The sequence below is a fragment of the Hyla sarda genome, chromosome 3 (assembly GCF_029499605.1).
Source record: "Hyla sarda isolate aHylSar1 chromosome 3, aHylSar1.hap1, whole genome shotgun sequence".
NCBI lineage: Eukaryota > Metazoa > Chordata > Amphibia > Anura > Hylidae > Hyla > Hyla sarda.
This window is the reverse complement of record NC_079191.1, coordinates 288,950,701-288,963,797: the sequence shown is the minus strand read 5'-3', so window position 1 is coordinate 288,963,797 and position 13,097 is coordinate 288,950,701. Positions and strand designations below refer to the sequence as shown.

Sequence of the window (13,097 nt, the reverse complement as noted above, 5' to 3'; positions counted from 1 at the left end):
ACATGCTGGGGGTTGTAGCTTTTGCAACAGCTGAAGGCACACAGGTTGCAAAACACTGAGTTTGTTACCAAACTCGGTGTTTCACAACCTGTGTGTCTCCAGCTGTTGCAAAACTACAACTCCCAGCATGCACTGATAGACCGTCCATGCTGGGAGTTGTAGTTTTGCAACAGCTGGATGTTTCCCCCCCCAATGTGAATGTACAGGGTACACTCACATGGGTGGAGGATTACAGTAAGTATCTGGCTGCAAGTTTGAGCTGCAGCAAATTTTCTGCCGCTGCTCAAACTGCCAGCGAGAAACTACTGTGAACCCCCGCCCGTGCGACTGTACCCTAAAAACACTACACTACACTAACACACAATAAAATAAAAAGTAAAAAACACTACGTATACACATACCCCTACACAGCCCCCCTCCCCAATAAAAATGAAAAACGTCTGGTACGCCACTGTTTCCAGAACGGAGCCTCCAGCTGTTGCAAAACAACTACTCCAGTATTGCCAGATAGCCACTGACTGTCCAGGCATGCTGGGAGTTTTACAACAGCTGGAGGCACCCTGTTTGGGAATCACTGGCGTAGAATACCCCAATGTCCACCCCTATGCAAGTCCCTAATTTAGGCCTCAAATGCGCATGGTGCTCTCACTTTGGAGCCCTGTCGTATTTCAAGGCAACAGTTTAGGGTCACATATGGGATATCGCCGTACTCGGGAGAAATTGGGCTTCAAATTTTGGCGGATATTTTCTGCTATTACCCTTTTTAAAAATGTAAAATTTTTGGGAAAACAAGCATTTTAGGTAAAAAAAAATTTTTTTTTTACATATACAAAAGTCATGAAACACGTGTGGGGTATAAAGGTTCACTTAACCCCTTGTTACGTTCCCCGAGGGGTCTAGTTTCCAAAATGGTATGCCATGTGTGTATTTTTGCTGTCCTGGCACCATAGGGGCTTCCTAAATGCGGCATGCCCCCATAGCAAAATTTGCTTTCAAAAAGCCAAATATGACTCCTTCTCTTCTGAGACCTGTAGTGCGCCAGCAGAGCACTTTTCACCCCCATATGGGGTGTTTTCTGAATCGGGAGAAATTGGGCTTCAAATTTTGGGGGGTATTTTCTACTATTACCCTTTTTAAAAATGTAAAATTTTTGAGAAACCAAGCATTGTAGGTAAAAAAAAAATAATTTTTTTTACATATGCAAAAGTCGTGAAACACCTGTGGGGTATTAAGGTTCACTTTACCCCTTGTTACGTTCCCTGAGGGGTCTAGTTTCCAAAATGGTATGCCATGTGTGTATTTTTGGTGTCCTGGCACCATAGGGGCTTCCTAAATGCGGCATGCCCCAGAGCAAAATTTGCTTTCAAAAAGCCAAATGTGACTCCTTCTCTTCTGAGACCTGTAGTGCGCCAGCAGAGCACTTTTCACCCCCATATGGGGTGTTTTCTGAATCGGGAGAAATTGGGCTTCAAATTTTGGGGGGTATTTTCTGCTATTACACTTTTTAAAAATGTAAAATTTTGGGGAAATCAAGCATTTTAGGTAAAAAAAAATATATTTTTTTTACATATGCAAAAGTCGTGAAACACCTGTGGGGTATTAAGGTTCACTTTACCCCTTGTTACGTTCCCTGAGGGGTCTAGTTTCCAAAATGGTATGCCATGTGTGTTTTTTTGCTGTCCTGGCACCATAGGGGCTTCCTAAAGGTGACATGCCCCCCAAAAACCATTTGTCGCTCCTTCCCTTCTGAGCCCTCTACTGCGCCCGCTGAACAATTAACATAGACATATGAGGTATGTGCTTACTCGAGAGAAATTGGGTTTCAAATACAAGTAAAAATTTTCTCCTTTTTACCCCTTGCAAAAATTCAAAAATTGGGTCTACAAGAACATGCGAGTGTAAAAAATGAAGATTTTGAATTTTCTCCTTCACTTTGCTGCTATTCCTGTGAAACACCTAAAGGGTTAATACACTTACTGAATGTCATTTTGAATACTTTCGGGGGTGCAGTTTTTATAATGGGGTCATTTGTGGGGTATTTCTAATATGAAGACCCTTCAAATCCACTTCAAACCTGAACTGGTCCATGAAAAATAGCGAGTTTGAAAATTTTGTGAAAAATTTCAAAATTGCTGCTGAACTTTGAAGCCCTTTGATGTCTTCCAAAAGTAAAAACTCATAAATTTTATGATGCAAACATAAAGTAGACATATTGTATATGTGAACCAAAAAAAAAATTATTTTGAATATCCATTTTCCTTACAAGCAGAGAGCTTCAAAGTTAGAAAAATGCAAAATTTTCATTTTTTTCATCAAATTTTGGGATTTTTCACCAAGAAAGGATGCAAGTTACCATAAAATTTTACCACTAAGTTAAAGTAGAATATGTCACGAAAAAACAATCTCGGAATCAGAATGATAACTAAAAGCATTCCAGAGTTATTAATGTTTAAAGTGACAGTGGTCAGAATTGCAAAAAACGCTCCGGTCCTTAAGGTGAAAAAGGGCTCGGTCCTTAAGGGGTTAAGAATGCTATTCTATGCTCGTTTGTTGATTGTTAAGAACTGGATCTCCACAAGGAGTCCTAGTTGTGTTGACTGGTATAATAATGGGAAGAGGATAGAAGGTTATATTGTGGGGGAGGAGAGAGAGAGTTTTTTTTTTTTATATATATATAAAAATTTGAGGGGGTGGGGAGCTAGGGGGACAGGTTGAATAGGAGTGATGGAGTTTGTAAGGGAGTTATGGAAAGATAAGTTAATAAAAGGTAACAACTAGTCAATTATATAAGCAGGATTTACATGGGAAGGGGGAACTGAAGGTTATTTGGCTGTTACCTGTCCTCCTGATTCCCCCCACCCTCATAATAACTAATGTATGTAGGACTGGGGAGGGGAAGGATTTTACTTTATGTATAATGATGAAATCTGTAAAGGAGGAATTGTTCTTTACTTTTGTAAGTTGCAAAATTGCAAAAAAAAACTAAAAAAAACACATTCAAGATACAATGTGCCTGGCGTCTTGCCAAGAAGTTACCACTAAGCCTCAATCAGTGCCTTAGGTTAGAGAATGTGTGTCAGTCAGCTGTAAAAAGTAGCTAAAACTGTCTTAGTGAAAATGCAACAATCAACAATGTATTTCCAGCCAGAAAATGTATTTCTAGTCAGATAAGTAATGTCAGATGTATAATGAGGTAGTTAGGATGAATTATTTCTTCCATGTTGTCTTTGACCCTTGTCATCTGTTGTGCAGTGGGTGCGCCCGAACTTCAAGGGGTACCCTGTACGTAAATTTTGCTCACAGAAGGTGTCTGTTCTCTTGTCGTGTCCCTTAGGTGTGGCCACGAGGTGTGCCTCAAGAAGTTTGAAATACCCTATATAGTATACAATATACCAATATACCAGCGATGCAACCACAAGCTTGGATGGAAAGGATTGCTTAGGATACTACTAGCCGTGGGGTTACCTAAATGAACAAATTAATGAATAAATGTGTGGCTGTAAAATGAGAAGAAGGCTGCTATGGGCTGAGCTGATGTTGTCATCAGCGTTCATAAGCTAAACAATATGGAAGCTGAAATGGGTCTAACTTCTAATGTGAAGAGCTATAGTGCATGCAAACAGCCACTAGTGCTTTTACAACTTGAACAGAGAATTTTATGGCACGACAGGAGACTTCCATTATGCTATTCTTCTTTACTGTCAAAACATAGCAGCAAAGAACAATAAAACTTTTTTAAAAGAAAAAAAATTTAATATGCAAAATAGATATGTAGTGACAACCAATCAGCAACCAGCACAGGTGATATAAGGTGCAAGCAGGTAATATATTTCCTTTTCTTTGCTGCTATGTATCAAGGATAAGTACCATTTTGTTTCTCTATTAATTTCACTAATAAATATATATTTATTTTAATTTCCATATTATACTGTTATATATACATATATACTATATATATTATTTGTTTCTTCTCTTATTTTCTCCAATAAAATTTGACATTTATTTTTTCCAACTTTTACTCTTCCCCTTTTCAGCCAATATCCTGTTCAATCATCTTCACGTTATATATTCGCTTATATTCTTTGTTTCACGGTGCCACTGCCCTCTCTATTTACTGCAACATCACCAGCGTTTTTTTTTCCTCTTCTCCTTGTGCTCCTTCACCCGACTGCTCACTGTGTTCTCGCGATATCGCGCCCGGGTGGCAATCAGCCATTCGGCATGCTTTTTCAATCTCCTCACAGTTGCGGGATCCCTGTCATGCGTCCGGACTTCTCACAGAGATCTGCTCTTTAGTCAGAGTCGTATACTCTGCTATATTATGCATTTCTAGGTGAAGTTATTTATTTCTTATTCTACAGTGCTATCTAGTGGTCTGTAGTGGTATTTATCTATAATATTTAAAAATGTTTCCTTTTACAGTGTTTTCTTACCTATTACCCTTAACTTTATAATACCACCACCTGGACATTAAATACTGTAATATTTAATCCATTCTATTCCTACCTTAATAAATAAATATTTTCCTATATCTTTACAACAATTTGCCTATTTGCATATATACATATATTTAACATGGCCAATGAGGAGACCACTACTCCCACTGATTCTCAACAATTTGAGATCATTGATGAATCTACCATACAAAATATGGTGGACCAGTCTGTTACCAAATACATACAATCTGCGGTTACGCTGTGCTATGTCAGCCATCTCTGATGTTATTGCAAAATCAGTTGCCCTGGCTATGAAAAGACCTAATCCTTCTATTTCCCCAAAAAATAGACCCTCCACACCTTATGACCAATTTTGGTCTCCAGAGGAGTCTGTTTCTAAATTAGCGGTTGGGTGCAAAAAATCTGGGAAGGCATCCCACAAAAGGCATCGTATTACCGGTCCTTCATCCCCACAAAAGAAAATTTTAAAAGTGTTGGACCAGGATACTTCTGTGGCTTTTATAAAAAGCAAAATTACAGATGCCTCGCAGTTGCATCCTTTACCTTCTGCCCTTGAGAAGGTTAAAAAGAAACGGGCATCTAGAGTCTCACACAGGTCTAAACTGGACTCATTTATTGAATCCCCCAACCTTCTGAAGAGATGGAATATTTTACACCAGATGACAGTTGTGAATATGAAGATGTCTCAGATGATGACGTGTTTATCAATCCTGAGGATCAGAAATCCATTATCCTAGACTGTGCTGGAAACAGTGGCGGATCCAGGGGGGGGGCAACGGGGCAATTGCCCCCCCGAGATTGCTGCCCCCCCCCGCTCCCTAGCATGGTGGAGCCGAAGTTGTAAGCTCCGGCTCCACCATTCACTAACCCAGTGTTTTTCAACCACTGTGCCACGGCACACTAGTGTGCCGTGACATAGTGTAAGGTGTGCCGTGGGAAAAACACCCGCCGGGTGTTTTTGCCGCGGGACATCTCTGTGTCCCGAAAGTTGCTTTCGGGACACAGGGATGCCTCTATGTCCCTGCGGCCCCGCGTTTACTTTAAAAACGCGGGGACCGCCGGGAGGTAGCGCACGCAGGGACGTCACTGACGTCCCATGCGTGCGCCCATAGAAACAATCGCAGATTACCGGAGCAGCGAGGAGGATGCGCGCTGTCAACTTGGTAAGTGTTACCAGCTGCGCGTCTCCTTTGGTGTTCCGAGCACCGCTCCTCCGGTTCCGGGACCTACTTCTATAGCCGGACCGGAGGAGCGGTGCTCGGAACACCGAAGTGGGGCAGTACACAGGCATATAACCTTCAGTGATACACTGTATGGCTGAAGGCTGTATGTCTGTGGGGGAACTGCACCTAATGTGGGGGGGACTACACTGGGCCTAATGTGGGGGGGACTATACTGGGCCTAATGTGGGGGGGACTATACTGGGCCTAATGTGGGGGGACTATACTGGGCCTAATGTGGGGGGACTATACTGGGCCTAATGTGGGGGGACTATACTGGGCCTAATGTGGGGGGTCTATACTGGGCCTAATGTGGGGGGACTATACTGGGCCTAATGTGGGGGGACTATACTGGGCCTAATGTGGGGGGACTATGCGGGGCCTAATGTGGGGGGACTATGCGGGGCCTACTGTGGGGGGACTGCCAACCTAATGTGGGGGGACTATACTGCCAACCTAATGTGGGGGGGACTATACTGCCAACCTAATGTGGGGGGACTATACTGCCAACCTAATGTGGGGGGACTATACTGCCAACCTAATGTGGGGAAACTGTACTGCCAGCCTAATGTGGGGGAACTATACTGCACCTAATGTGGGGGAACTATACTGCCAAACTAATGTGGGGAAACTATACTGCCAAACTAATGTGGCAGAACTATACTGCCAACCTAATGTAGGGGAACTATACGGCCAACCTAATGTGGGGAAACTATACTGCCAACCTAATGTTGGGGAACTGTACTGCCAGCCTAATGTGGGGGAACTGTACTGCCAACCTAATGTGGGGGAACATGCTACCTACCTAATGTGGGGGGACTATACTGCCAACCTAATGTGGGGGAACATGCTGCCTACCTAATGTGGGGGGACTATACTGCCAACCTAATGTGGTGGGACTATACTGCCAACCTAATGTCGGGGGACTATACTGCCAACCTAATGTGGGGGAACTATACTGGACCTGATGTGGGGGAACTGTAACCTAATGTGGGGGAAAATAAGATATATGCAAGATAAGATATATGCAGTGTGCATAGGAATTTGTTCATATATATATATATATATAATATATATATATATATATATATATATATATATATATAAATATTTTATTTTAATTTTTTTTTTAACTATAGTCCGGTCCCCCAAGGAGACAAGTGCAGTAAGTACTGAGTGACAGTGAGACAGATAAATAGATATAGTGCAGTGCGTTTTTCCCCTTTTTTTTTTTTCTTGATCATCAACCTCTGTAGCGGTGCCCCGCAAAAATTTTTTTTTCCGAGGTGTGCCCCGACCCGAAAAAGGTTGGGAAACACTGCACTAACCTTACACACACGCTGTGAGTACACAGCGTGTGAGCTGCGGGAACGAGATCCACTAAAGGCCGGCGCGATGACGTCACATCATCGCTCCGGCGCCTGGAGGACCCGTCCCCGCGGCCTGCATACTGTAAGTAAGGGTATGCTCAGGGTCCAGGGGATTATGGAAACAGGATATGCGCCACTGTTAGGAGGAGGGGGGTCAGAGAAAAGGGAATATTTAATGAGGGTCTGCAGGGCAAAGCACAGGGGGCATTATATGTGAAGAGCACATGACAGGGGGGCCCCCTGTCCTGTGCCCTTCACATATAATGCCCCCTGTGCTGTGCCCCTCACATAATGCCCCCTGTGCTGTGCCACACATATAAATTATATGTGTGGGACACACAGCACAGGGGGCATTATATGTGTGGGGCACAGCACAGGGGGGCATTATATGATATAATGCCCCCTGTTATGTGCCCCACACTTATAATGCCCCCTGTGCTGTGCCCCTCACATATATTGCCCCCTGTGCTGTTCCCCTCACATATATTGCCCCCTGTGCTGTGCCCCTCACATATAATGCCCCCTGAGGGGACAGGACATGGGGCTTTATATGTGAAGGGCACAGCACAGGGGGCATTATATGTGAGGGGTGCATGATGGGGGCATTATATGTGCGGGACGCATGATGGGGGCTTTATATATGAGGGGCGCATGATGGATGCATTATATGTGAGGGGCAAAGAATGGGGGCATTACATGTGAAGGGCACAGCACAGGGGGCATTAAATGTGGGGCACATGACAGGAGCATTATATGTGAGGGGCACAGCACAGAGGGCATTATTATGTGGGGGGAACAGGACGGGTCATATTATATGTAGGGGCACAAGATGGGGCATTATTACTATATGTGAAGGCACAGAGTGTTTTGCCTTTCAGAAGTATTGTGTATATTATGAGGAATTTCTGGGGTGTAAAGTTTTTTAGGGGCCACAATACATTACGGTATTTTACTCAGAGGGTAGTTACAGTAGTAGTATTATATTCAGTGGGTACAGTGTGTGATAGTATTATATTTAGAGGGTGCAGTGTGTGATAGTATTATATTCAGAGGGTGCAGTGTTTGGTAGTATTATATTCAGTGGGTACAGTGTGTGATAGTATTATATTTAGAGGGTGCAGTGTGTGGTAGTATTATATTCAGAGGGTGCAGTGTTTGGTAGTATTAAATTTAGAGGGTACAGTGTATGGCGGTATTATATTCAGAGGGTACAGTGTGTTGTATATTCAGGGGGTACAGTGTCAGAATTATATTCAGAGGGTGTGTGCCAGTATTATATTCAAAGAATACAGTGTTTGGCAGTATTATAATAATTATTGTTTTCATATAGAGGATCAGAATGCGCTGACATAGTGAGGAGACGTCTGGGCATCAAGTTCTGCAGAGAGAAGATTTAGCTGGAACAAATCCTGGCGGTATGTACCAGCTGAATTAGATAAGGAAAGACTATAGAGAAGACGTCACCTGTAATCACTGATATCATTGTGTATTCTCCTCACTATAGAGAAGCCGTTACCCATAGTCACTGATATCATTGTGTATTCTCCTCACTATAGAGAAGACGTCACCTGTAATCACTGATCTCTATAGTGAGGAGAATACACAATGATATCAGTGATTACAGGTGACATCTTCTCTATAGTGAGGAGAATACACAATATCAGTGATTACAGGTGACGTCTTCTCTATAGTGAGGAGAATACACAATGATAAGATGTCACCTGTAGTCACTGATATCACTGTGTATTCTCCTCACTATAGAGCTTTAGCACTTTCCCATTCTGTGGCAATTGGTATATTTGATTATTATTCTGACATATGAGCACGGCCTAAGAGTCTTAAACAAGATTAGGACTGTATGATACATTTAATAATATTGTAAAAATCTTAATCCTTCCAGTACTTTTTAGGGGCTGTATACTAAAGAGAAATCCAAGAAAGAAATGCATTTCCTCTGATGTCATGACCACAGTGCTCTCTGCTGACCTCTGCTGTTTGTTTTAGGAACTGTCCTGAGCAGCATATATTTGCTATGGGGATTTTCTCCTGCTCTGGACAGTTCCTAAAATGGACAGCATAGGTCAGCAGAGAGCACTGTGGTTGTGACAGCAGAAAAATCCAAAAAGAAAAGCATTTACTCTGTAGTATACAGCCGCTAATAAGTACTGGAAGGATTAAGATTTTTTTTATAGAAGTCATTTACACATCTGTTAAACTTTCTGGCACCAGTTGATTTAAAAAAAAATGTTTTCCACGGGAGTACCACTTTAAGTCTATGACTTAAAAAGCCTCTAGATAGAGAGACTAGAAGTAAGCTCCATGCAGTGTCCCAGACCCACTTTGCCCCACAAACTTGCTAATACACCGGAAGTTGTCCCAACTTTAGTAGAATTCTTGAATAAATCGGGGAAAACCCCCAAAAAAGGGGTTGATGGGTCTTTTAAGACCATCCAAGATAGATTTTTAATTCTGTTAGGTCCACTGACCAGAATTTTGGATCTTTCCAAAGACGCCATATACCCCTATTGACCTCTCCATTTTAAGAGGATAGACTCAAAGAGTCATTTGTATATTCGGTGGCATTGATTCCTCAATTTGCACTGAAAGAAATAGATCGATTCTCTTAAAATTGGATCCACAACTGATCCATTTGGCTAATACTGAATCTGATACTCATACTGGAGGACTACTATTCGGAGAATCCTTCATCAAGGAAATAAACAAATACATCAGTTTATTTCCTTCCATAGACAAGGCACAATCCTCTCTGAGGAAAGTTTTTCAGCCACGAGTTTTTGGCAAGGTTGGGAAGAGACTGGGCAGACTTCTCAGCCGTTTGTCCCAAGAAGGACATTATTCCCGTGCCCCACCTCCCTGGGTTGACAGATTCTCCATACCCTCCAACTCTTTCTAACCCACCCCCTTCTTCCCTACGAGAGGAAGACCATGGAGGGCAAGAGGACATTGCGGATTCCCAAGATGAATACCTCCGACAGGTAAGCTCATATCTCCTATCTTTTTCCCATTGACCTCTAGGAGGAAGAATATCTAATTTTTTCCCCACTTGGGCTATGATTACTTCAGATGCCTGGGTTTTAGGGTACGTTCACATCTGCAGATTTTCACAGCGTATTTAGCTGCGGATACGCTGGTGAAGGCCCCGCTGTATGCTAGCTTTATATGTGCCTGCTGGTAGCGGCAATACGCCGCTATGAGCAGACACAGTGTAGTGATGTGCGCGGCTTACTCGCACATCGCGGCCGCTCTCCCTGCTCTGAGCTAGGCAGAGAGCTCCCGCGATGTGCGAGTATACAGCGACTCGCACATCGCAGTGTGTCTTCTGGTAGCGGCGTATTGCCACTACGAGCAGGCACATGTAAAGCCAGCATAGAGCGGGCCTTCACTAGCGGATCTGCAGCGTAAAATCCGCACGTGTGAATGTACCCTTAAACACGGTTTGGGGATTTCAAATAGATTTTGTTCATCCGCCAATTCAACATCAATAACCCCACCCAATGATATTTTCATAATCAGATCAGGATCTCATAGACAAAGAAGTCAGAGACCTACATTCCAAAGGAGCGATTGTCCAAGTTCCTCTAGATTCTCCAGGTTATGGGAGCAATCTATTTCTGGTAAAAAAAAAAAAAAAAGACGGAGGTTTCCGTCCTGTCATAAACTTATAGAGTTTGAATAATCTTGTCTATGAGAATCACTATGTGCAGACAGCTTGCTTCCTCGCTAGCATCAAGCACCTGTGCACGGACAAGCCGGCAGCATCCCCGGACTGGAGCCAATAGCAAAGAAGGAGAAGTCCAGCACTAGGTGCAGCAATTCAAGTGTTTATTGTAGGATCAAAGATACAGGCAATGCATCAAGACAGACAGCCGACCTCTAGGGTCCTTAGTCATGGCATAACAAAGAAGAATAAAATCTGAGTTTAAATACTTTACAAGCTAAGTCACATGTAGTATGACATCATCATTCAAATTGAGATGCCTAGAAAACCTGGAAAACCTATTGATTAATGCAGGAGAGATTTGTATACACTTACAGGGATAAAGTATGTAGATAATGAAGTATATATTTAAAATAAATTTACAAGATGTATCGAATACATTCAAATTAAAGAAAAGAGCACAGAGAAATGGGGTTAAAGAGAATATGTTAGCATTAGATCGTGTCTCAAATTCATGCCATTCGGTTCCCTTGTTTTCAGTACAAAGATCCAATAGGACTCTCGATTGAACAGCTTTCGTTTTAAATCTCCGCCTCTGGCTCCATTTTGTACTCCTTCAATGGCACAAACGCATAGTGTAGATACGTCCCAATCATGGCAATTTCAAAAATGTCGGGACAGTGCTGAAAGATTAAAATGATCGCTCCTAGTGTCCGAAATATTACGTCTAATGCGCATTTTCAGGGCATTAGAAGTACACCCTACATATTAGCAACGGCATACATTACGGGCAGCAAGGTAAACCACCGAACTGGGGTTGCAGTTTATATAAGTTTTATTAAAGTACCTCTTGCCTGTGCTGTATGACGTGAAAGAATTTGAAACTTATATGAGAACATGTAATGTGTTTATGGACACATCTCCAGGTACCAGGAGAATGAAGCCAGGTAGGGTTAGTGTATTTTTTGTTATTCTCATCTAGAAATAGGCTAGGGGATAGTGTGGAACCAAGAGATGAACCCCGTTTTGAAACCACCCTGATAGATGATTTATCAACCAAATTTAAAGGCGGATCATTTTCAAGTATAGGTAAATGCTTTTGTAAAATATGTTTGATAGCATAAAACTGTTTACTATAGTTAGTAGTAAAAATCGGTAATTTTGACTTGTTGTTTGTGTTGTTAGAAAGGGAAGAAAGCTGGCGGTCACTGTTAGTAATGAGTTTGTCCCGTGTAATGTCTTAGCTCTATTATAGGCTATCCTTAGGCTTTTCTCACTGTAACCTCTAGCTTTTAATCTTTCATATAAGTTTGCTGATTCCCTTTCAAAAATATTGTTACTGGAACAATTTCTTCTGAGGTGAACCCATTCTCCATATGGTATGTTATTAATTACATGTTTAGGATGACATGAGTTCGCCTGCAGAATACTATTACCTGCTGTTTCTTTTCTGTATGGTTCCACAACCACTTTAGTAGAGTTGGATACCATATCTCAGCTCAGAAAAGGAGCACATAATTTGACATCTAAAAATGAAATACTGGAATGAGAAATTGAGATGTGAATTTTAGATTGAAGCTATTGTTGTCAATGTATGACACAAAATCAAGAAAACAATTCTCTGTATCCCTCCAAACCACAACAATGATCGTCTCTGTATCTACCAAAATATTTAATTGACGAAAAAAATTGATTATTGTCTGAAAATATGAATTGTTTTCCCCTAAAAATCAGATATTAGCAAAAGAGGGTGAGTATTTGGCCCCCATAGAAGCTCCCCTGATCTGAAGGAAATAATCCCCATTGAACATAAAATAATTATGTGACAAAAAAATTCCGTGGCCATGATGATGAATTCCTTCAGATCAGGAGAGTAATTACTATATTACTAGCCAGATGTTGAGAAAGAGCTAATAATCCTAATTGCTGTGGTATGGAGGGATACAGAGCAGTGACATCACACGTAGTCCATGAATAATTGTCTGACTATTCCATATTGTCGATAATTTCCAAGACATGCTTGGTATCTCTAAGATAAGAAGGGGTGACTTTTGTTAATGGTTGAAGTTGGGAATCAACCCAGTCTCCCAATCTCTCCCCAAGTGACCCTATGCCTGCCACAATAGGGCGGAGGGGAGGTGGAAAAACTTCTTTATGCAACTTGGGGAGAGAGTGGAAGATTGGGGTTACAGGGTTGTCCACATACAGATATTCCTTTAATATATTGTCTAAAACCCCCATGGTAAATCCTTCCTCTAAAAGCTTTTTTAGGGCGGATTGACATGGCCTGGTTGGATTGACTGTAAGCTTTCTGTAGGTGGATGTATCGCTGAGCAGCTCTATGTTTAATTTCAAATACAACCCCGCATTC

General features: G+C 42.0%; 1 protein-coding gene across 9 annotated transcripts in view; it reads left to right on the top strand.

The window, feature by feature from the left end:
• Nucleotides 1–3,699, top strand: part of C3H6orf118 (chromosome 3 C6orf118 homolog) — a 303,945-nt gene extending 300,246 nt beyond the window's left edge. For all 9 annotated transcript variants that reach the window (XM_056566824.1, XM_056566819.1, XM_056566823.1 and 6 more), the window contains one exon: nt 3,335–3,699. In XM_056566824.1, the coding sequence (XP_056422799.1) occupies nt 3,335–3,473 (139 nt within the window). In that variant the 3' untranslated portion in view covers nt 3,474–3,699. The remainder of the gene's footprint in view (nt 1–3,334) is intronic.
• The last annotated feature ends 9,398 nt before the right edge of the window (nt 3,700–13,097 follow it).